At 36.0% G+C, this 26,261-nt stretch overlaps 2 protein-coding genes across 3 annotated transcripts in view; both read right to left on the reverse strand.

Moving 5' to 3' along the window:
- Positions 1-26,261, reverse strand: part of LOC130012154 (putative ferric-chelate reductase 1) — a 257,602-nt gene that overhangs the window by 38,406 nt on the left and 192,935 nt on the right. The gene's annotated exons all lie outside the window — the stretch shown is intronic.
- LOC126816213 (endoplasmic reticulum-Golgi intermediate compartment protein 1) overlaps positions 4,359-26,261 on the reverse strand; it is a 32,358-nt gene continuing 10,455 nt past the window's right edge. The window contains exons 3-10 of one of the 2 annotated variants that reach the window (XM_050542506.1): positions 23,706-23,797; positions 20,289-20,410; positions 19,801-19,914; positions 17,791-17,811; positions 13,785-13,839; positions 13,150-13,250; positions 12,054-12,176; positions 4,359-10,507 (exon numbers count right to left, since the gene is read on the reverse strand). In XM_050542506.1, coding sequence (XP_050398463.1) covers positions 10,400-10,507; positions 12,054-12,176; positions 13,150-13,250; positions 13,785-13,839; positions 17,791-17,811; positions 19,801-19,914; positions 20,289-20,410; positions 23,706-23,797 — 736 coding nt within the window. In that variant the 3' untranslated portion in view covers positions 4,359-10,399. The remainder of the gene's footprint in view (positions 10,508-12,053; positions 12,177-13,149; positions 13,251-13,784; positions 13,840-17,790; positions 17,812-19,800; positions 19,915-20,288; positions 20,411-23,705; positions 23,798-26,261) is intronic. The other variant, XM_050542507.1, reaches the window with a different exon arrangement.

A 26,261-nucleotide genomic window follows, 5' to 3' on the forward strand; every position in this document is an offset into this window, starting at 1 on the left:
AAATCACTTTACATTGATGTACAAAAATTTATTTCTAAATGAATATTTTTATACAAATACAACCTCAAAGCTACATGTAACAACTTCTAAAGGTTACGCTGAAAAAAGTCAGAATGGTGTCATGACGTAGAAAAAAGACCAACATCATTTAGAGAAGATTGTCCAGTGTGGCTAGTTCGCTGTGCATTATTACTTCAAAGACAGAACTAAATTGTATGTCTCTTGTTTGCCATTCTGTACCTCCCAATCGATCCTCCATCAAGAATTAACATTTCATTATTGGCTTTCACACAATAAATAACTTTACATAATGTTATATTCAGCCATAACATGAACATCAGTAACAACAAATTCATGTCTTAAGTTTTAATAATATTTAAATATATTTGTGTTCTTTTCAACATTCTTGTAACACTTAGAGTCAAATAGCGTATATGTTAACCCTTTTTATTTGGCAGCTAGACTTGCCGAAACTAGAGCCTCCTCTCTGGCACCTCAAAAAGACTGAGCCACATAAATAACTGTGTATTATTTAAGACCTAATACTTCTATATTCGTGACTTAGGTTTTTTAAGTCTGTTTAGGGAGCAGTATATTTTGGTGGTTTGGAAAATGAGCTACCAAACTCAATGTAAATGTGCATCACTCTGCCCTAACTTCCTTCAAGAAGCCAACGAACGGCGGCCATTTTGTCTGTCAATTTTGGGCCGATTTTCACGAAATTAGAACTCGGTCGTCCTTAGGGTGTAACGGTGATATAATAATACGGTTTTTTTTAAATCGGATAAAAATTATGACTTCTATAGGGTCCACAAGCTAAAAACGCGATTTTTCGTACAATCAGGGGCTATAATTCAGGAAGTTACAGTCCGATATGCGCGAATATCGAACGGAACTGAGATCTTTGGGTTATAAACTTACATTTCAAGTTTCAACAAAATCGGTTTAAAATTGTGACCTCTATAGGGTCCACAACCTTGATATACAATATTTTTACGCTATTTGAGACCAAACGGCAGCCATTTTGTCTGTCAATTTTTGGCCGATTTTCACGAAATTCGAACTCACCCATTCTTAGGGTGTAACGGTGATATAATAATATGGTTTTTTAAATTGGATAAAAATTATGACCTCTACAGGGTCCACAAGCTAAAAACGTGATTTTTCGTACAATCAGGGGCCATAATTAAGGAAGTTATACGGTCCGAAATGAGCAAATATCGAAAGGAACCGAGATCTTTGGTATATAAACTTACATTTCAAGTTTCAACAAAATCGGATAAAAATTGTGACCTCTATAGGGTCCACAACCTTGATATACCATATTTTTACGTTATTTGAGAACGAACGGCGGCCATTTTGTCTGTCAATTTTGGGCCGATTTTCACGAAATTCGAACTCAGCCGTCCTTAGGGTGTAACGGGGATTTAATAATACGTTTTTTTTAAATCGGATAAAAATTATGACCTCTATAGGGTCCACAAGCTAAAAACTAGTCCAGCTCTGAACGTAGGTCTCATTACACTCACCTCTACGTCCAGGGACCGTGTTATTGAAGCCTTGGCGAAAAAGTTTGGCTTCCCAGTCAATTTTACTGGGCAACTTTTTACTGCGAAACGCTCGCGTGTCAGTCCCTGTGAACGCCTGAGCAATATAAATGAATATCTTAGTGAGAAAATAAGACCTTGCTTACCTCGCTCGAGTCAGTATGAGCGACACAACACGCTGTTAAAAAATACGTCTCCGTCTTCTAACCGACTTGGCAGACATCATTGAAAGGGTAACGCACAAATTTAAGAACTCGGCCATATAAGATGAAACGAAATTTAAGTAAGCCTGGTGCGAAAAAATTGGGATAAATGAAAGAATTTGATTGTAAATTATTGTAATTTAGCTAGGCAAAGCAATAAATCACTGAAGATTCTCAACTTTTCAAAGATTTCATTTTTTTTGTGACCTGTAGAGTGTCCACAAACAAATTGTGGACGGACGGACGTCCAGGGGAGACAACAATTTTTTATAAGTCCACATGAAAATGTGGGGGTATAAAAACGTCCATTTTCACTTTAATTGACAGTGTTATCTCTTTGCGAGTGAAATGGGGCAGTCAGATAAGCCGCCCATATGAACTGTTTATGTCCATGTGTAGGCAATTGGCCTGTTATTAACATACACTGGTTACCTCTAATAAAAACAGCAGTGCATTTCCGCAGTTTTATATTGTTTCTATATCCCCTACGACAGTTTACTATATATAGTAACTTCAGGCTATGTTATTATTATGCACATGCCTGGATTCCTAAGGCTTCTCTGGCATGCGCATTGAGTACCATGCCATTGTATAACGTCTCACTGTAGAATACAAGACGGTCTAATACTTTCATTTACGAGTTGTGTTGTGTTTGAGGTATTGTGAATGGTCTTTACTAACGCTACTTTTTTTGAAGAGTACATGTAACCGAGCAGTAGGATCGAAAGGATTGCCAACTCAAACTACAGGTTGTAGACGTCTATTATGCAAGCAAATCACAAAGAACAATGCAGCAGTGCTGTCGGCTTGTCTCGTAATCTCTCTGATTCTCCCTCGTCTCTCTGTCGTCAGTCGCACGCTTGTCACGTGACTTCTCCATACGGGTTCAGACCACTAGTGAGTGACAGGGTGTACAAGCATGTACAACAACAAACCCATTCGGCCACATACATATACGGTAAATTGGTGAAGGGAGCTGATGTATAAAGTTGTGTCATTTGACATCTTTGTCAAGCACCAGGAAGTTTTAAGCAATGTCTGATTTCAAGGCCCTACAAATAATAGAGTACTAAGTAAAATAAGATAGAATTCCAAACCAGTTGATCATGGTGGAATTCCGAAGAGTGCATTCAAAAATAACAGCAAAAGAAAACAAAAAAAAATTGCTTTTTACCTTCCTTCTCTGAGAAATAAATCTTCATTCAAATTAATATTCGTTAAATTTTTTACTAGTTGTTGTTCCGCCACTCATTTAACATCGCTAGCCGTGCTGCAGTGCAGTGGCTATCATCTGGTATCTTGAAATTAACTTTACGTCTTTGTCGATGTAGTAAGAATTAAAAATTTCAAAGAAGCCACCCCGATTTCCAAGAAGCCACTACGCATTATCGGGATTAATCACTTCTGGCTGATTCAAGGAACTTGTTTTATCTTGCATACATTTCCAGGAATTGCTTGCTTCCTGTACAGTAATTGTTTACTTCTACTTTCCTAGTTTTATTTTCGTTTTCGGGACCATGTGGTTCAAAGGGAAATAACTCCAATTTTGTTTTTGTTGTCTTAAAATCCAGACGGTTTTATTTTCATTTTATTTCGTTATAACCGTTTATTGATTGACAGATATCCAGCATCATCGGTTGTTTTTAGAAATTAGTTATCACAACGTTGTAGAACACCCATGGACCCTACAATAGTATAAGTTCCAAGTCAAATCTGAATGAAGGAAAGTGTATGTCGTTCACGTTGTCGAGTCATTCGGGTGGACGAAAAACCGAGCTGCCACACACCAGTCCATTTGAAGATTTTATAGAAATCTGCATTCTGAACATCTGAGACACGCAACCTGCGGAGAAAAAAGCTGGCCACCAATTAATTTTCGTACGTTAGTTACGTACGAGAAATCTGGTTTTAGAGCTGACATTGAACTTGGCCCGCCTCATATAACGTCCTTGTCATGGCCTTAGCCTCGTTGTGAATGTCTCACCTGGCTAGTCGACGCTTACCTTTTTGCCCAATTCTTAACAAAGTTGTTATTTTCATTTCCCACCCTCCCTCCCAGTAGCATCACTTAGTAGTAAGGGCTGTGTGTTTTCTTGATTATAAACTTTTCATGTACGTATTGATATATGTCATCGCGAGTTCATATTTTACAATATTAATGAACGATGTATTACGTTGTATTAATTTGTATGTTTTTAAAGTTATGCTTGCTTCGTTCTGTAATAAAATTGCTGCCAATGACAAAATATGTATTCCTCAGCATGCACTTTGAGAAAGGTCATAGGGGAAAAAGTGCCAGCCCAGGGCCCAAACGGCCGTATGTTAATTAAAGGGAGCCTGAGTGGGTTGCGGATAGGGCTACTAGTACATTTTTTCGGATTCCATTGTCCCTTGCCAGTCCCTCTGTCTTGCACCATACTGGCGAAGAGGAACTTCTTGGCCACCACCGGGATCCAACATGGGACCTCTACGTTAGCAAGCCAACTTTTTACCTACTCACTGAGCCACTGCAGATCCCAGAATTTGATAAAGACGAGGCGGAAACGTCACTGTTTGAGCACAATTTCTCATGTCAAAATGAGAACTAATAACAGGAAATCACTTTACATTGATGTACAAAAATTTATTTCTAAATGAATATTTTTATACAAATACAACCTCGTAGTCTCGGTCACCCAGAACCTCCTAGTCTTCAACATACGGAGGGTCTGGGAAGGTTGTCAATATTTGACGTACAGTCCATTGCCCATGCGTAACCGGGAGTTTGGTTTTTTAATGTGGTTGATTATCCAGTCTCTTAAGCCAAGTCACGTAAGAGTTGCGCCCCTTTCCACAATAAATCCCATAATTCTTGCAAACAAACATGAATCGTGACGACGAATTAGGATTAATTTTAAAAGCATAGATATGGCCCATGAAGAGAGAAATTTTACAATAAAAAATTAAGAGTGTTAGATATTGAACTCGCATGCAATCAAATGGATTTTTTTAAATGACATTCTTAAATTAACATGGGCGTTAACATCTTGTTCTAAGAGGAGTTACCTCCCTTAGACATTGTTTACAATAATGTGAAAGACCGGATTATCTAGTCAATTTTTCTCAAATGTTGACAACCTGTGCAGACTAATATTCGTAGAATATTTTTCTGGATGATAGAGACTAACAACCTCAAAGCTTACATGTAACAACTTCTAAAGGTTACGCTGAAAAAAAGTCAGAATGGTGTCATGACGTAGAAAAAAGACCAACATCATCTAGAGAAGATTGTCCAGTGTGGCTAGTTCGCTGTGCATTATTACTTCAAAGACAGAACTAAATTGTATGTCTCTTGTTTGCCATTCTGTACCTCCCAATCGATCATCCATCAAGAATTAACATTTCATTATTGGCTTTCCCACAATAAATAACTTTACATAATGTTATATTCAGCCATAACATGAACATCAGTAACAACAAATTCATGTCTTAAGTTTTAATAATATTTAAATATATTTGTGTTCTTTTCAACATTCTTGTAAGTCAAATATAAGCGTATATGTTAACCCTTTTTATTTGGCATCTAGACTTGCCGAAACTAGAGCCTCCTCTCTAGCCCCTCAAAAAGACTGAGCCACATAAATAACTGTGTATTATTTAAGACCTAATACTTCTATATTCGTGACTTAGGTTTTTTAAGTCTGTTTAGGGAGCAGTATATTTTGGTGGTTTGGAAAATGAGCTACCAAACTCAATGTAAATGTGCATCACTCTGCCCTAACTTCCTTCAAGAAGCCAGGGTGGTCACCTGTCACAGACATTGGTAGACACAAATTACCACACAAAGTATATATTTTAACATATAGACTTCGAATATTACGGCTCATAATTCATTATTAAAATTCATATGCTATAATCATAAATCAGCTTTTAAAAAATAACAACGGACGTAACTCATCAATAATATTCATTCACAATAATTTTAGCTCAGTTTTTCAAAAATAACAAAATTTGATTAAAACATTAACTCTAGAACAATAATAAGTTATGTAACATCTGCTGTGAGGAACATTAGCATGTTGCCAAAAGACTACTAGTCGACATGTTAGCACAATTTAAGCAAATCTACCATTATTTCAACTCAAATCATTAAAATATATATCTATATTTGATAATAAAGCGATCTTTATGCCAAAAAGTCAATTTTAATTAAAAATTGTAGCATTTTATGCGATTTTTTCCCAAAGAACGGTATATTATCAAATATAGATATAAATTATTGTCAAATGAGTTGAAAAATGGTGGATTTGGGTACCCATGTCGACCTAGACTATAGTTAAAGTTAACCTGGTTAACCAGACAGTGGATACGAATAAACAATAACAGGTGTTATATATTTAATAACAATAACGTTTTTAAACAAGAATTAAACATGCATTATGCAAGAGCTAAATCAGCCTATTGCAGGTCTTTCGATAGGCCTAGAATGTTATATAAATTATTAAACATTCATTAGCTTATCAAAATCATAATTAACTCTCGTTGCCTTCGTTACCCTGCGATATATAGTGGATTTGAATATGTTATTGTGATTGATAATTTACCATAAAAATAGATAACTGAGACTTTGTTTATTATCGTACTAACGGTGGTCGAGGCTAGCCTAAAATTTAATTGCTAATATCATGGTTCAGAGTGAAACAATTTGACTGAAATTGACAGCATATTCTGTTTTCATTTTCTATTTTTTAACTATTATATTAACTGTCAGCTCTTTATTTAAATCTTACCTAATCTCCCTTTAATTAGGCACTGAAATACTCAAGCCTCATTCACCACGGTCTATAGAGCTGATTATAGGCTTATTATAGAACATATAACAATTGAAGCTAAAATAAAGACCTGCAATAGAGAGAGATGGGATTTAAGGTCCACTTGACACAAACTAGGCCATTTTGGGTCTAACATACAGTTCAATTTTATTTCAATAATAACCCTACTCCTTGTCATGTTCAACCGGGGAATCGAAACCACGCCAGTTGACTCAATGACAGAGCTTATGATACAACGCACACACGCTAACAATTCGATCACCCAATCCCTCCAATAGACAGATTAAGCTCTTACATAATGCACCTTTAATAACCAATAATATTCTGTAACAGGTATAGGCACTGAGATATTAAATTATTCATAAATAAAACAGTTTTTATCTTTGAATTTGATCATGAACAAGAAGAAGGAATGGTGGCAAGTTTGAATAATAGAAAACAGGTAACTACACACATCCCAAAAAATCATTAACGAGGTTCTTTTCTTTTCCTAAGACTAGAGCTTGATCTTTTCTGCTTGTAAGAAGACCTGGTGCCTTTTCAACAAATAGATTAAGGATGCAGCCTTTTCATTGGTTGAGAACTTAAATCCAAGGTTCTAGGAGAGAGAGAGAGAGAAATGAGGTTTAATGTCCACTCAACACAAACTTGGTCATTTTGGGACTAACATATGGTTCAATTTTATTTCAATAATTTGCTTGCGCGTAGGGGTCTTTAGCAGTGCGAGGAAACAGGAGGACCCGCAAAAAACCCACGAGGTTGGACAGGCGACCCTACTCCTTGTCACGTACAACTGGGGAATTGAAACCATGCCAGTGGACCCAATGACAGACATTATGATACAGCACACGTGCTAACCATTTGGCCATCCCCCCCCCCCCCTTGTCAACCAAAAGATTACATTTTTAAAATGGTTAAGCTGAATAAGGCCCCACATGACTAGACTTTGATAAATATTGATCACTAATGTTGAGAAACACCTACAACATTTTCAAGTCTGAACATAAGGCACCCGTCACAAACTTGGTTCGACAATTATCATCACGCAAAGTATATATTATAATATTAGCGTTGTATTCTAATTTTTACCTTATAAAGTTTGTGACAGGTGCCTTATGTCAAGACTGGATCATTTTGTCCCATAGAGGTCAATACAATAGATAATATTGTCACATAATGGATTTGAAAATACATCAATTCAATCAAACGTTGTATATTCCTAGAGAGTAATGAATTGAGATTTAGCATCCTACTGTTCTGCTCCGACTGGGCTAATGAAGATGGGCATACACCATACAGTGTGCTATGAGGAAAATTTGCTTGGACAAACCTAGAGAGTAAATATTTATAATATTAATAATAAATAAAATAACAACAATATATAAAAATATCCCACACCAAGAGTTTCAGCCTCCTATAATTATATACAACATTATCATCAGCAACAAATACAATATATTCATCACACAGTAGCAACAAATACAATATATTCATATCAGACATCAGCAGCAAATGAAATATATTCGCATCAAACATCAGCAACAAATACAATATATTTGCATCAAACATCAGCAACAAATACAATATATTTGCATCAGACATCAGCAAAAAATACAATATATTCACAGTAGACATCAGCAAATACAATATATTCACAGCAGAGATAAGCAGCAAATACAATATATTTACAGTAGACCACATCACCAAATACAATATATTCACAGCAGAGATCAGCAGCAAATACAATATATTACAGTAGACGTCATCAGCAAACACAGTATATTCACAGCAGAGATAAGCAGCAAATACAATATATTTACAGTAGACCACATCAGCAAATACAATATATTCATCAGGCATCAGCCGTAAATACAATATATTCACAGCAGAGATCAGCAGCAAATACAATATATTTACAATAAACATCACCAACAAATACAAAATACTCAGTCGTAAATACAGTATATTCATAGCACACATCAGCAGCAAACAATATATTCATCAGGCATTAGCTGTAAAAACAATATATTCACAGCAGACATCAGCAACAAATCCAATATATTCATAGCATACACCAGCAGCAAATACAAAATAATCATAGATATAATCCCTAGTAATTATCAGTCAATAAGTAAATACAGTAAACTTAGCATAAATCGGATCTAAGTGGACTGACCAATTTTATCTAAGTTATGCAAAGATGTGAGTTAGCTAAAGACCGAAATTCAATCCTAGCTCGATTAGAAATAAACTGCAAGAGCCGGATAATAACTGATTCAATGGCACATTTCAAGCTTTTGTTCATACATGTGAATAGATAACTTCCGTGTTGGTGCGAGTAGAAAACTTCTGTTTTGTCGTCATCTTTGAAAATTGTCCTAAATTTTCCCGGAAAGTGTCTCATACATCAGAGAGCGAGTTTCAAATTTATTGCGTCGCGTCAAATATGCTGATTTGAGCTAAAATGACAGTGGAAAGTATTTTGGGGCTCTGTGCATGGAATACCTAACCACGTTTTAGACCATTGGGACGAAAATGATTTAGTCAAACTCTGAACATACTGCCGATCTGACAGGCGAAGGAAAAAAGCCGGAATTAGATCAAATGGACCAAACATTATGATCCGAGTTGAGCAAAGATCTGACTTAGGAAATCTGACTTACGTGTTGAAATTTAATAAGAAAAACGTGCAAGATCAAAGGGTCCAAACGATTTTATCCGAGTTCAGCGAAGATCCGACTTATACAAATCTGACTTATGCAAAGTTTACTGTCAATTCATTTACATTTTAACAAATCATGTCTGTTTCCTCTCAAACCGTATAAACAATCTGAGCAAGAAGATTCAAATGAATTTACACGGAATATTAAGGCTTACAAACTGAGCTGATGCGAAGACAAGGGATGGCGATTATATAATAAAACGACAGGGTTACTAAATATAGTCAAGGTGAACCCAATAGTTTAGGGGAAGGCACTACATCACATATTGCCCAGACCAGCAGAGTATTTAATTTCATAAAATTTTTGATATATCGTACAAAACTACAATGAATAATGGTAAATGAATTCAATGATTTTCCAATTCAGTGAACTAAATGTCAAGTTTCCAATTCAAGGGAACTCAATAACAAGTTTCCAATTCAACGGAACTCAATGACATGTTTCCAATTCAACGGAACTCAATGAGTTTCCAATTCCGGGAACTGAATGACAGTTTCCAATTCAAGGGAACCAAATGAGTTTTCATTTAAAGAGTACTAAATGATTTTCCAATTCAAGTAACTCAATGACAGATTCCAATTCAGGGAACTCAATGAGTTTCCAATTCAAGGAACTGAATGACAAGTTTCCAATTCAGGGAATTCAAAGCAAGTGGATCTAAAAATAGAATTTATTTAATGTGTGCAAGAAATCGATGTAGCCGATCGCATTAATTGCAATGCAAATCTCAGTTAACAAAATCAAATGTGGCGACTTAAGTAACGTATGTGACCAAGAAATTAATGATAATAAATTACAGACTAAATTGCGGCCACCACAATACAAGAAATTAATGTAATTTGAAGGAAATTTTCAATATATTCATTTTTCATTATCTATTTGTGACCTATCATAGCGAGAATGGCCAGCTTTTTATCTAATTCTCAAATAATGCATCTTTAATTTCAGCATTAATTACATTCTTGTTGCGATAGCTAGAGTTTTATCTAAAATCCACCACCAATAAAAAAAAGAGGGTTTATGACTTTCACGGCTCACGATAGCAAAATGGAATGTATATCTTAATACATGTACAAAAAAATAATTTGAAAAGATTTTCTATAAAAATATCCTGATCAACTTAGTTTTCCTAGTTCGGCTTTTTTGAATATTTCTGCAGCAGAGAAAATCAGAGAATCTAGAATTCCTGCAACTGTGAAAGTTCCTCCTACAATAGCACAAATCTGAAATAAAATCAAACAATCAATATCAATAAATCCAAACATTTTATATATAATCTATTCATAAATCCAAACATTTTATATATAATCTATTCATAAATCCAAACATTTTATATATAATCTATTCATAAATCCAAACATTTTATAAAATAATCAATCAAAAAATCCAAATGTCTTTTTAAAAAAAACAAGTACATCCTACTATGGACCAGGAACTGACATGACCAAGTTGTTGGATGAAATTCAAAAATCAAATTCAGCAAATCAATGCAGAAATGTGTAAAGAACAAGCATGCCAATTTTGATGTCGATCGGACATTAATTGACAGGGCCTTAGGCTTTATCGAAGGGTGTCATCCCAAGAAGAAGAAGAGTAGTGGTTAGCGACCAGTTCCGGGTCCAAAAAATACTGTGATTGGCTGTGTACAAAACTTCATACGGATATATGTTTTTGAGATATGCTTCGGAAATAAAAACCAAAACAAAAGGATGGACAGAGCCCATTTAAATATTCCCTCCCTTAACTTCATTCGACACGCGTTTATTATTCACTGTCAAACACTAACTCACTTGTCATAAGTTTTTGAATTAGTGCTGACGTTCAGCCAAATTCACGCATAGCATAATTAGTAAATTACAGCTCTCATTTTTCGGGTCGCGGGTTTGAAAAAATCCCTTGGCCATTGGAATTCGATATAAGAGTAAGCTGTAGCGCTGCTGTCCAGACAAAATTTCCCTGATAGCACACTGTAAAGCGTATGTCCGTCTCCATTAGCCCAGTCGGAGCAGAAAAGTAGGGAGTTAAACCCCATTTCATTTCATTTTATTTCTCCCCCATTCAGGTTGTCGTTCCATCAGTATTAAATGAAGAGAGTGAAAAAAAGTGAAAGAGTTTAGTTTATCTCCTGCACAATAAAAAACACCCAACCCCACCTTGTCTTGTTCCGTCTTCATTATGCCAGTCGATACAGAACAGCAGAACATTAAACTCCATTTCATTTCACCCAGTTTCGTATGGCTGTGATGTTTCAGGCAAGAGAGAGAGAGAAATGGGGTTTAACCTCCACTCGACACAAACTAGGTCATTTCGGGACTAACATATGGTTTAATTTTTTTTCAATAATTTGCTTGCGCTAAGGGGTTTTTAGCAGTGGGAGGAAACTGGAGGACCCGGAGAAAACTAACGAGGTTGGACAGGCAACCCTACTCCTTGTCACGTACAACCGGGGATTAGAAACCACGCCAGTTGACTCAATGACAGGTCTATGATACATCACGCACTTGCTAACCATTCGCCCATCCAACCCCCCTGTTTCAGACAAACATTGGTGTTTTACTTATTGAAGTAAGAAAGTGTTCAAGTTGAGTCTATCCCTTCACCTTTCGTTTTCCCAAAAGGCTAATGCAGAGGGGCATATATCATGCTGTGTGGCATGATGTACTTTCAGCACCAATCTGGCTAATGAACATAGGGTGCTATCACCATTGAATTCCAACTGCCAAGGGTTCTTTTACGTCCATGCCAACGTGTATTTATTAAGGTACTTACCGTGGTTAAGAATGTATAGAATGGTTTCCGTTTTTCCTTGTAACGAACTGTGATTGGACTAAGATCGTATCTGAACCATATAGCTGGTATCGACTGACCACCATGATGGAACTGTACTATATCCTGAAAACAATATAAACTATATAAGGAGCTATTCAACAATATTTAAAGCAATATAAGGTCTTCATACATTAAGAATAGGGTCCATGGTACAGGCGCAAATGCTCTTCTACTTTCCAAAGCATGAGGCAATTACCCTTAGTGTTCCCGGCTGTTCTTTGAAATGTATTAGTGATCTTTACAAGCCTTAGTGTTCCCGACTGTTCTTTAAAACGTATCGCCGATGTATCTTTAAAGCCTTAAGTGTTGCCAGCTGTTCTTTAAAATGTATCAGCGATCTTTACAAGCCCTAGTGTTCCCGGCTGTTCTTTAAAATGTATCAGCAATGTATCTTTACAAGCCTTCAAGGCTGAGATGTATCAACGCATCAATCTTCAAGATATTTGTTAGGTCGACTTCAAAGTGCACCAAATCAGTTCTTGTTTCTAGTGATCTGACTTGCATTCTGATCTGAGAAAGTTTAAATGGTAACTGGGTCCGAAGGTATATTGATAAGTTACCTATACGAATAGGTATATTGATAAGGTACTCATCCTATTGATAAGGTACTCATCCTATTGATAAGGTACTCACCCTATACCAAAAGGTATATTGATAAGGTACCCTATACCAATAGGTATATTGATAAGGTACTGAACCTATACCAATATGTATATTGATAAGGTACTCACCCTATACAAATACAGGTATATTGATAAGGTACTCACCCTATACGAATAGGTATATTGATAAGGTACTCAACCTATACGAATAGGCATATTGATAAGGTACTCACCCTATACGAATAGGTATATTGATAAGGTACTCAACCTATACTAATAGGTATATTGATAAGGTACTCACCCTATACAAATATAGGTATATTGATAAGGTACTCACCCTTTACAAATAGGTATATCGATAAGTTACCTATATGAATAGGTATATTGAAAAGGTACTCACCCTATAAGAATAGGTATATTGATAAGGTACTCACCCTATACGAATAGGTATATTGATAAGGATATCTAATATTTCCACTGATATCTTCGTAAACTGTTGGTACAACTTTTACTATGTAATCATGAGTAGATATAGCTACAAATATACAATTCAACATTATACTATAGAGCTAGAAAACATTTTGTATTTAGTAATTGAACACATTAAAGTAAACACAAAGAGTCCAGTTTGCTCCAACTACTAAAGACGCCTCCCTACGCGCAAACAAGTTATTGAAATAAAATTGAACCATATTTTAGTCCCAAAATGACCTAGTCTGTTTCACCGTAACAGACCGCTTCCCTCACTTCAACCAGAACACTGGTAATATAACAACTCTTCCAGACAAGTGAAACGAAATTTTGAACTATAAAAAAAAACCGAAATGAAATAGGATATATGTTTTAATCATATTGTTTCTACTGAACAATTGCATAGAGTTTTAAAAACTTTTATGTGTGAAGAACTTTTTCCAGTATCTCTGGAGAATGTTCACTAGAAATTGTGGTCTGAATTGACCGCACCTTGACAACAAGATACATCCCCATGAAATCGAGATCTCAATTCGCATGCACCTTGACAACAAGATACAGCCACATGAAATAAAGGTGTCTAAAAATAAATACCTACGTTTTGCTTTTGTTTTATCAACATTAGCTAAGGAGTTAAATGATCCTTTCACATCCTGTAAACAAAAAACAACATATAGATTATGTTAAAAAAAATCTCAAACAACTCATCTGTCATTTTGATTTCAATTTATCAAAATTATTTATTAAGGTTTTATCCTTCAATGTGTCTACAGTGCGATCACATTGCTGATTCTCATTTTTCTTGTACAGTAGAATCTGTATGAGCAGCCACTCCTATTCAGTGACATCTCCTTGTAAGCGGACACGATAAATTCCCCCCGTAAAAATTCTGTTGTTTCATCTCTTTATTCAACGGTCACTCCTCTAACGCGGTCACTATTTTACTAATAAATTCAACAAAACATCGTCCATTCAACGTCCATTGTTGAATGATACCATCTTGTTGTTCTTTGTAACACCCCGCTAATCCCGTGAGTAGTAGTTAATTAACTGGACCCCCGCTGATCAGGTAAAAAGAAATGTAAAAATAACAATCAACCCGGGATTATCTGTTTAATTAATCTTTTGTTTTATTAAACGACTAACCTGTTCATTGTTTTCACGCGTCACGACACATTATTTGATACTGATTGAATAAAATGAAAGTAACGCATTTTTTCACGATCGTCCAGTATCTCTTTTCCATTGTCACTTTGTTGTTAAACAGACGTTTTAGCGCCTCCTATAATATTACATACAGAGTTACACCCCCTGTAAATAGGTGATAAAATCAGCGATGGTTTTTTGTTCATGTTTTTTTTTGATAAAATAAAATGAATTTATCGATTTTCTTCACCAAAATGGATAAATATTATCCAATGCATCACAATGGTAGACAGTAGTATCGAAGGATGGTACAAAATGACAAGTTTACAGAAGTTATGTCCGAGATTTGAGTGAAGAATTTTCGTTCACTGCAAGATTCAGCTACGGTCAAATTTACCGATGCAAGTATTAATGTTCGCTTCCAATGCATCCAAGCCAGTGTCCGAAACAAACATTTTCCAAGCACAGGCCCGCAGGACCTGTGTGACACGTGATCATATGGGTCCTTCAGGTGACACGCAGGCCCAACCAATAATAATAATAATATTTATAGTTTCCAAGTGAAGCGCAGAACGATCAGAGGAAAGGAAGTACATATAAAGCCAGTACACCACAGAAGGACTAAGGGTTTAGTAACTTTCATTTTAATTTAATGGAAACAAATCTATTCATGGCTACATAATTTAGGGCTTTTCTCATTAAACTAGTTAAACTTCAAACAGTTACACAAAAAAACTTGACGCCTGGCGATAACGTTGAGGAATGGCGTTGGCATAAACTCGCACAATAGTCCAGAATTGAGTCAAATGAGGTCCCGTAGGAAATGGTTTTAAAATTATAAGCTTCCATTACCTTTAATAACAGGTAGGCCTACAGCTACACCGGTCGGGAAATTTTCCATATTCACGTTCCGGCTTGAAATTCGTGTCAGTAATATTCCTGAATAAATTACTGTCTTTGTTTTTTGGATGGATATAAAACGATACAGCGCCGTGGTATTTTTCATAACACAATTTGTAGTTTTTGTCTATCACGTAACTGACAAATATGTTTTTATTCATTCGACCATTAGAGACACAGGGCACAGTGATCACGTGACAACCATAATTGAAATTGCTTTAAAATAAAATTCCATACGACTATGCCATATAGTTTTCAAAAATAATAACGACAATATGTTTAAAATTTAGCATCTGCCAGCATGTGTATCAAATAAAAAATCATAACGGTAAACGCTACTTAAAACTAAACCTAACATCGCTGGCTTATTGACCTAGAAATTCCAACTGATGTCACGTGTCATCGGCGGATTTGGCATTGAAGATTTTGTCGGAAAAATATATTATTAATGACTGTTTCTCGGTGTATTTGGTGTTCTATCAGAGGATTATATTAAACTGTAACTACTGGTCAGCGAAACCATTAAATGTATGATCCAATTATTATTTTATTATCTACCGGTACCTGGAATCTATACGGAGCGTCGAAGACGCGCGATTCCCGAGCGAGATTCGCAATCCATACCGAGAGGTTTGACTGTTATTGTAGCCAACAAGCAAGTTGATTGACTACTTGTAACTTAATCAAAAAGTAATAATTAACCCGTTAAATTTAGACGAAAGTAGATTGATTTATGATACCATAGTGGCCGATTGTTCATTGCCGTAGCAATGGTAACTGGACAACCAAGATTTAGTATTGATAATCCATATTTTCGTTACATTATTAAACCTTGCTGGTGTTCAAAACCATTAAAATCTCAATCATCCGATGATCTAGAGAGTTAAAATATAGGCTGAATAAAAGTCTAAATAATAACTTAATATAACATTTGAAGCTAAAATAAAGACCTTCAATATAATGCATCTTTAATAAATATCATATTGTGGGCTTCTGTTACCATAGTAACAGAAGATGTTGTAATCAGAAACCATAATACATTGATAAGGTTTCAATGACAAATGAAATACTTTTTTGACTTGTTCTGACAGGATTGTTCTTAATTAATAGTCATAAATACAAGCCAGTCTTGAACATAGGTTGACAGGCAATGAAACAGTTGCCATGACAATTCTGGTACCGGTATCTGGAGAGTTTAACAACTACATGCAGGAAGAGACAATGACAGCTACAGGAATCAAGACATATTCGTTCCAACACATTGAATAAATCAAAGATTGTGTTCATGGCAGAATCAGCAACTGTCAAAGAGTTGAAGCAGATAATTCTGACACACAAAAAATAACAGACTAATTTGCTTGTATGTGGAGGTCTTTGTTCATGGGACGAAACTTGAATACCAGGAGGAACCCTACAAGAAAAGCCATACAACCCTACATACCTTGTCATGTACAAGCCTGGGATCAAAACCACATCATCTGACTCAATGACAGACCTTATGATCTAAAGCGACATGTAAGAGCACTCTGCCACCCAACCCCACTAGACTAGTAAAACATATATATTTAATGCATGCAAAAAAAAACATTCATTGGTCCTAAACCTTCATAACTAAATGTAGCTACCCACAATAATATTAATAAACTCTGCAGAAATAATGGTTATTAGTATCTTTTTGTGTAAACAATATTTTATTTCAAATGGATGAATAAGGATCAGAGACTAGGCATAACCTACATGTATATCAACCCTCATATTAGTATAGTCAGGGTGATGATTTTCCGTTTCCGAAAATGGCAAATTCTGTTTTAAGTATTTTGAATTCCGTTATTTTCCATATTCCCTTACTATAGTATCACACAAATAATGTTAGTTCACACTTAAACAGTACAACAAATATACCATATTAGTGTTAACAATGAATATTCAAGTTGCTAGTTGTAATCATAATTTCCATTTTTCAGACAAAATCTGTCTTTTCAATGTTTAAAGATACATTTTATAATCCTAAGTTATCACTATCATGATTCATGCAGCGATTGAAATCGTGGTTTTAATCGTGGAGTAACCGTAGTAATCCTATCAGGTCTATCATATATCAATTGTGTTGATGGCATCGAAAAGTATCTGATCGTATCCGCATGGACGCAATAGGGACAACCCTATCATAACGCATCGCACGACAGTTGGAACCTAGCCCAAGAATTAGATAAAGAGCTGACTGTTCTGGATATAATAGTTTAAAATCAAAAAATCAAAAATGAATATATTGAAAATTTCAGCCAAATTACTTTATTCTGAGTGATGTTCTTTTGCCAAGAATAGCAGGTATCTTTAAACGTTGAATAATCAACTCGAGTAGATTTTAGCATGGATTAGAAGATGATCAGCAGCTTTACAGGTAATAATCTACGTTTTAAAATAGATGGAAAATAACTTTAGCATTGAGAGACAAAAAGGGGCCACAGAAGATTCAAATACACAGCATGCACACAGAACAAAGAAAGCCACAACTGATCTTTGACCCCCAGCAACTTCGACATGAACCTGTATCTTACCTGTGCCTTTAAAACCTTTCTCTGCAAATTATTAGTAACAGGTGTTTTTAATGATTTCTTACATCAGCTGTCACAAAATTTCAACAGTTGTGTCCAAAAGGATAACCTGCGGATATAACTTGATACACCTGCATTTATCATATGCACGTTGTACAGGAAATGAAATCAAATCTGGTTCAACGTCCTACTTTTCTTCTCCAACTGGGCTAATGAAAACAGGCATACGCCTTACAGTGTGCTATGAGGCAACTGCCAGGGTATCTTTAACATGCAAATCAAAGTGTACATGGGACCTCCGTTTTTCATGCCGTCCGAACAACTGAATTAGACAGCTGTCCTTGTCCTGCATAACTGACAAGGTGGAAGCCACACCGGAAAAACCTAATGAACTTTCTCGGCCAACACCCGGATCAAACCAGCGACCGTCAGGCTAGCGAGCCAGCGTCATACTCACTGAGCCACCGTGGCTCCCACGTTTTAAAGGTACTACTCATAAAGTAACTAGAGTCAAGCTGCCTCCATGCTGTTACAGTGTCTTAGGTTACTTCTGTTTCCATTCTCTTTAATAATCCCCATTAATAAGTCTCTTATGTGTAGCACAATAACGGCCTCCTACCTGCCCATTCGAGTCGATAGGGAGGTCACGGTGGCGAAGTTGGTAAGATGCTGGCTCGCTAGCCTGGAGGTCGGGTATTCGATCCCTGCATTGGCCGAGAAAGTTCATCCAGATTTTCCGGCGATGTTCCCCCTTGTCAGTGATGCAGGATGGAGGGCCTGACAAGAATAGCTGTCTAGTCGTTCCGATGGGACAAAAAAAACAAGGTCCTGTGTACACATTGGCGTGCACGTGAAAGATGCCTTGACAGTTGGAATTTGATATATAAGAGTAGGCCCTAGTGCCGCTGTCCGGGAAAAATTTCCCTCATAGCACACTGTGTGGCGTATGCCTGTCTTTACTAGCCCAGTTCTGAGCAGAACAGTAGGACGTTAAACTGCATTTCATTTCATTTCATTTTCCGAGTCGACGGAGTTAGAAAATGTTGACAAATTTGACTGATATTTAATTTATCATTGTCTATCTGTGGTGTCTTCAACCCACCCACTTAGTTCCGCTGAGTATTCTTTCGAATGCAAGTGTTGAAATTTTTCGACAGTCCCTAAGTTTTAATGATCATGCTAAATGATTGATAACTAAGAAATAGATGCACTAAATCAATTTTAAAACACAATAGTTCTATGGAAACCATAGAGCATGACATATATACCTCATTAATTATGTGGTTTCACTGATGTATTAATTGATCATAGTATATATTTCGTTCTTTCTGAATGTTCACTATTGTGCTTGAAAACCACAAGAGAATCATTGGAGAGAGAGAGAGAGAGAGAAATGGGGTTTAACATCAACTCGACATAACCTAGGTCGTTTCGGGACTAACATATGGTTCAATTTTATTTCAATAATTCACTTGCGCATATGGGCCTTTAGCAGTGGGAGGAAACCGAAGGAGCTGGAGAAAACCTATGAGGCTGGACAAGCGACCCTACTACTTGTCATGTACAACCGGAGAAGAAACCATGCCAGTTGATTTAAAGACAGAGCTTATGATACAATGTGCACGAGCTAACCATTCGGCCAACCACCGTAGCTCCGATTAAAATACAGTAATTGGTTTCCATAGAACTCTTGTGTTTAATTTAAATCTATAATTTGTGAAACTAGGTCAATATCCATGCTAAATGTTTTATTAATCAAAGATGAATCTATATACTACTTCTATTATAAGCTTAACTCAAATAAACTATTATTATCATTATTTTGATCAAGCTTAACTCAAATAAACTATTATTATTATCATTATTGTGATCGAGCTTAACACCAAAAGTCTGTATCTTAAAAATATCATCACACATGCAAATAAACTCAAACTATAAAAAAAACATATTTATAGACATGTCCCATCTCAATCAGAACATCTTTACCCAGATCCCTTTTTAACCCGGTCTTACCTTTCCTTCCTGTAGGTCCATACCGAATCTCAACCTGTGCACAATATGTGTCATATCAGGTTCGCTAGGCTGTTGTTCGGCGGAATGCGTTGATACGTGAAAATTACCAGGAACCTACACATAAATATTACATGGTTTATAAAGTATTTTTTTTCAAGTGATTACAAAATGCTAGCTTTACCCTTTTTTTTACATACAAAATACTAGATATACATTTTTATGTACAAAATGACATAATTTACCATGTTAATTAACGAAGTTATTCTCACCTTGCTAATTAACAATTCCTGTTTTCATCTTGTTAATTAACGATTCTATTTTCACCTTAATTAACAATGCTATTTTTAGCTTAATTGTCAAACATTATTTTATTTAACCAGTTAATTAATGATGCTAATAAATAAACCAATTCCATCCAGTTAATTAATGGGGCTATCTTTTTCTATCTGGTTGATTAACTATGCTATTTTTAGCACTGTTCTGTTTACCTTGTTAATTAAGAAATGAGACTCAAATCGACATCCTCCTTCACCAACAGGTACCTTAACGGTGTTGTCACGGAAACCAACTTCATGTCTTCCCATATCATCTTGAATATCCAGTCCTATAACTGAAATACATGTCCATCATTATTGACAGGGGTTCACACAGGTTGACATTACTACTTAAAGAGGAGTTCTATGGAAACCAATTAGTATATTTTAATCACGGGTACTTTTCTACAAAAGCTCTGTCTTTGAATCAACTGGCACGGTTTCAATTCCCCAGTTGTACATGACAAGGAGTAGGGTCGCCTGTCCAACCTCGTGGGTTTTCTCCGGGTCCTCCGGTTTCTTACCACTGCTAAAGACCCCTACACGCCAGCGAAATACTGAAATAAAATTGAACCATATGTTAGTCCCGATATGACCTGGTTTGTGTTGAGTGGAGATTAATCTCTCTCTCTCTCTCTCTCTCACAGCTACCTTTGATATTTAGTTTTTGTGTTCATAATTTAAAGTTTAATAACCAATCTGAGTATCATTTACAGTGGATTAAGCTGGGAAAATTTTAATAGTGTCAATAAAATGACGATCAGCTGATTTTTCAAATAGATAAAGAGGACTGTCAAGTATAAGAATACCACAAATACACAATACAAACCCTTGAGAAAACCAATAGAGCTTTATTTACAGAGTGAACACTCAGTCAATATCCCGGACACCAGAACCACAATACATCAGTTAGTTACATCTTTACCGTAGTTAACTTAAAACAATAACCCTCCTGATTGCATGAAACAAAATTGGGGTCAAGCTGTGTCAGCCTGAAGCCCTTGGCCTCAAGATCTAGGGCAGTGATTCTCAACCAGTGATCTTCCTAAGTGTGCCGCGAAATTTTGAACGACACACTAAGAAAATGTGAAAAACCATGTGATCCCAATTGAATATTCACTGGTGTCTACTAATAAATTCATAGCTGTGTTTCTCTTTATTTAGTTTGATTCATTCAATGTGTCTATGACTATAGTCTCTGTCTACGGTTGTATTCCGTCTAACTTAAAATGTTTTTTTTTTGCAAATATCGAATATTTTTCATACATATTTAGCCAGGTGTGCCGCTATCTTTTCATGTGTTCCAAGGTGTGCCGTTGGCAAAAAAAGGTTGAGAACCACTGATCTAGGGGCTTTCTGTCTGAGGTGTATAATAGTTTTATTTCATCATAGGCTCAGTTGTTTAAAACACACCTCTTCTATTCCTGGGGGAGAGGGATTGGGAGGACTCACTTCATCTAAATCAGGGGTGTCAAACTCATTTCGATTCAGGGGTCACATGAACTATGAATTTACATCAAGTGGGCCAGAGATACACAAAATAATATTTTAGACTGGTTTCCAAATTGCTAAGGTATATTGAACACAATATTCTCCTGTATTACACACAATTTAGATATCTATGACATACAGTACAGAAGTCAGCGTTTTACTCAAACCAGAAAACAATAATAAATTATTTCCACCACTAGTTTCTAAGAATTATCGACACGTCAGTTTATTGAAATTTTTTCCACGGGCCACATTTAAACCCGTGGCAAGACGGATCTGGCAAACACACCGCATGTTTGACACCCCCTGATCTAAATCACACTGTTGTCCAATATTGTCAACCTTAATCTGATGAGCACAAAAAGAGAAATAAATAAATGGCTGCTTTCAGTAAAAGATGATCGCTTATTTTAAATTCAATGGCCGACATCCCCTCCCCTTTGTCAGACAAGAAGAGAGAGAGAGAAATGGGGTTTAACGTCGACTCGACACAAACTAGGTCATTTTGGGACTAACATATGGTTTAATTTTATTTCCATAATTCGCTTGCGCGTAGGGGTCTTTAGCAGTGGGAGGAAACCGGAGGACCCGGAGAAAACCCACGAGGTTGGACAGGCGACCCTACTCCTTGTCACGTACAACCGGGGATTCGAAACCACGCCAGTTGACTCAATGACAGGCTTTATGATACAGCGCGCACGCGCTAACCATTTGGCCATCTAAACCCCCTGTCAGACAAGAATTACAGGGGTAATATTGGTGCTTCGTGTAACATCCCCCTTCCACGGAGCCATCAAAATCACTGTTACATGTACATACACTTGAGATTGAGATTCTAAAATCCCATAATTGTTCACAAAACAAAGCCCTGTACACTTACACAGACAATTTGACAAATCAATACGATCGCATGATCTGAATACCGTCTTCTAAGAAAATATGTATAATATCAATGTTGACCAAATGGGGTTGCTTCAAATTTATAATAATAAACAGGCACATTTTGGAACATTTTAAAAGAGAGAGAGAGAAATGGGGTTTAACGTCAACTAACGTATGGTTCACTTTTATTTCAATAATTTGCCAACGTGTTGGAATCTTTGGTAGTGGGAGGAAACCTGAGGACACGGAGAAAACCCACAAGGTTTGACAGGTGGCCCTACTCCTTGTCATGTACGAGCAGAGAATTGAAACCATGCCACTTGACTCAATGACAGACCTTCTATTCTAATGCTCACATGTTAACCATTTTACCACCAAACCAACCCCAACATTTATCAAAACAGAAGGAATGTACAAAATAATGTTTATTTAACCAATCATAATACGGTCTTTCTGCTTCACCTGGACTAATGAAGATGGGCATAGATATGTCATACAGAGTACTATATCAATTCCAACTACCTAGGGATCTTTTCTGTGCACAACAATGTGTACAAAGGATCTTGATTTTACGTCCCATCCAAACTACTAGACAGCTGTCTTTCCGGGCCCCCTGTCCTGCACCACACCAGAAAATCCCTATGAACTTTCGCAGTCAACACCGGGATCGAACCCGCAACCTCCAGGCTGGGAACCAGGATGTTACTCACTTGGCCACCGTGGCTCCCTGATCATTTTACAAACAATTCACTGTTTATTATGTAATAGAGAGAGAAATGGGATTAACATCTATGACACAAAACAGGTCATTTTGGGACTAACATACGGTTTAATTTTATTTCAATAATTTGTTTGCTGCGGGAGGAAACGTTTTATTATGTAAACTACTGTAGACAAGTTAGTTACAAGTAATGATAGTTCGACATGTCTGGTCTCTACACATCATGGATTACAGAAAAACTAACTGTCATCTGTCAATCTATACCAAATGTCACAAATAACCAATACAATTTACAAAGCAAATAAAATTGTCATCATAAGTTGAGAGAGAGAGAGAGCGAGCGAGCAATGGGGTTTAACATTCACTCGACACAAACTATGTCATTTCAGGACTAACACATGGTTTAATTTTATTCAATAATTCTGTTGCGCGTACAGGTCTTTAGAAGTGGAGTAATATTACAGAAAAGACTAATATTAATACAGAACAATACTTACAATCACAACCTAGTTTAGGTAGTGTAATATTAATAAATACTGGAATCTTCTCAGAATGGCGGACTGGATCTTCTACAGATAATTCACTTGTTCTGAACAAACAAAAAAAAAAAAAAAAAAATAGATAATTTATTTGAATAGAGCAAAAAAATAAAATGAAATGCAGTTCAAAGGGGCATTATGGGAGATTAGATAAAAAGCTGATAGTTCTCACAATAATTATTAAAAACTAGATAATATAAAGGGATTATGCTGAAAATTTCAGACAAATTGCTGCACTCTGAACTGAGATATTAGCAATTAAATTACTAAAGTTGATATGATAAAAAAACATTAGTCTTGATTATCTATTTTTGGAATTAATCACCAATGAGTGTTGAGCAGCAGATCGGATTCAAATCTAGTAAATATCACAGGCTAGCAATGACATCGAGAGTTGATTATGGTCTGGATAAGTTAATTAATGTCTAATCAATAATCTAGATCACATTTAAGGCCTAAAGAAAGACCTGCAATTGGCAGATTGAGCTCTTACATAATGACAATGTATGTTTAATGTTCTACTGTAACTGGATTATTAATACGGGCATATGCCATACAGTGTGCTATGAGGGAAATTTTGCCAGGACAGCGACGCTACAGCCTACTCTTATATGTGTGCTATGAAGGATATTTTGCAGTCCTTCACGTTTAATTAAGGGGAGCTTTTGCTCCTGCTCCTCTCGACGCACGTCGGCTTTCCTTCCTGCAAATTAGCTAAATCGCTCTCCTAAATATTGAGATTAATAAACTACTTTCAGTTTTTGTTTACTTTTAAACTGCATATATTCAAGGTATCAGGAGCTTTTTATGGCTCCCGCACAATTTTATAAACATGAAGGACTGATTTTGCCCGGATAGCGGAACTACGGCGATGGCCTACTCTTAGATCGAATTCCGATTGCCAAGAGATCTTTTACATGCAGGCCAATGTGTACCCGGCACCTCGGTGTTTCGTCCCATCTGAACAACTATATGTTGTCCTTTGCCAGGATCTCCGACGTGCATCACTGACAAGGGAAACCACGTTGGAAAATCCTTATGAACTTTTTTGACCAACACAGGGATTGAACAAAGGACCTCCAGGTTAGCGAGCCAACATTTTATTCATTAAGCCACCTAGACTCCCTATTAAATAAGAGAAAAAAAAACTATTCAAAGTCAAATACCCGAAAATTTTGTGCGAGTACAAAAACTTTACAAGACTCGTTCATTCTCTTTAAAATCCAAAGATCAATATTAAACCATTGTAAAATATTATTTGAATTTATATAATTTCTCAGTTTCTATGCAGCTGCTGCAGGAATATTATTAAGCAGCAAGCAAGCATATTATGAAATGGTAATGCATTAAAAGTGACAGAAACCATTCAATTTACTTACATGCACGATTAATTGCAAATATAAAATATAATACCGCTGAATATGTATTTGGTATATGAAGTGTACCTGTTGTAATTGTATTTTGTGGTATACTAATAAATAAGGTGAGGAATTAATATAAGCCTTTGGCTGATCTTTGAATCTTTATTTTTTGACAATGTATGTATATAAACCTCAATCTCATTTTAATATACAGTAGAATCTGTATTAAGCAGCCACTCAAGGGAATTTTCAGGAGTGACCGCTTAACAGTTTCTTAATAAAATCTCAGTGGTTTTTTTTTTGTGCTGACATCATTTAAATATTACGCTTTGATGCATTGGAAGCAAACATCAATACTTGCATCAATAAATTCGGCCGTCGCTGAAACTTGCTTGGAACGAATATTCTTTGACTCAAATCTCTGACATAACTTATGTAAACGTGTCATTTTGTACCAATATTGATACTACTGTCTACCATTGTGATGCGTTCAATATTATTTATCCATTTTTGTGAAGAAAATCCATGAATTAATTTTATTTTATCAAAAAAGCACATGAACAAAAAAACATGGCAGAATTTGTCAGGGGTGTAACTCTGCATGTTATATTATAGGAGGTGCTAAAACGTCTGTTTAGGAACAAAGTGGCAATGGAAGAGAGATACTAGATTATAGCGACAAAACTCGGCTTCGTTGGTACATTTAGTTCATTCAATCAGTATCAAATAATGTTACGTTATGTGTGAAAACAATGATCAAAGATTGTCGTTTAATAAAACAAAAGATTAATTAAAGATACATTATGGGAGATAAGATAAAGAGATGGCAGTTCTCGTTATAATAGTTAACAAGCCAACAGTGAGGCTGATGTCCCCCGCCGAAATAGGAAAATAATTAGAGGACACATATAAATTTATCACAAATTATCTTTTACAAAGTATTGAACAATCAAACAGTATATCTTTACTTATAGTCTAAGCATACAATGTTTTTGATGGAATAATTATAGCATATTAAGGGGAAAACATGCTCTATGCCTACAGATCTAGAGTTTGGTTGTATCAACAGGTCTATTTTCCATCTTGCTGCAAGTTGTGCAAAGTTCACTGTTTTCTTTCTGTCATTAAATGTCAATTCATTATTGCATACTAC

This window comes from Patella vulgata, chromosome 3 (assembly GCF_932274485.2).
Source record: "Patella vulgata chromosome 3, xgPatVulg1.2, whole genome shotgun sequence".
In the NCBI taxonomy this organism is placed as follows: Eukaryota; Metazoa; Mollusca; class Gastropoda; family Patellidae; genus Patella; species Patella vulgata.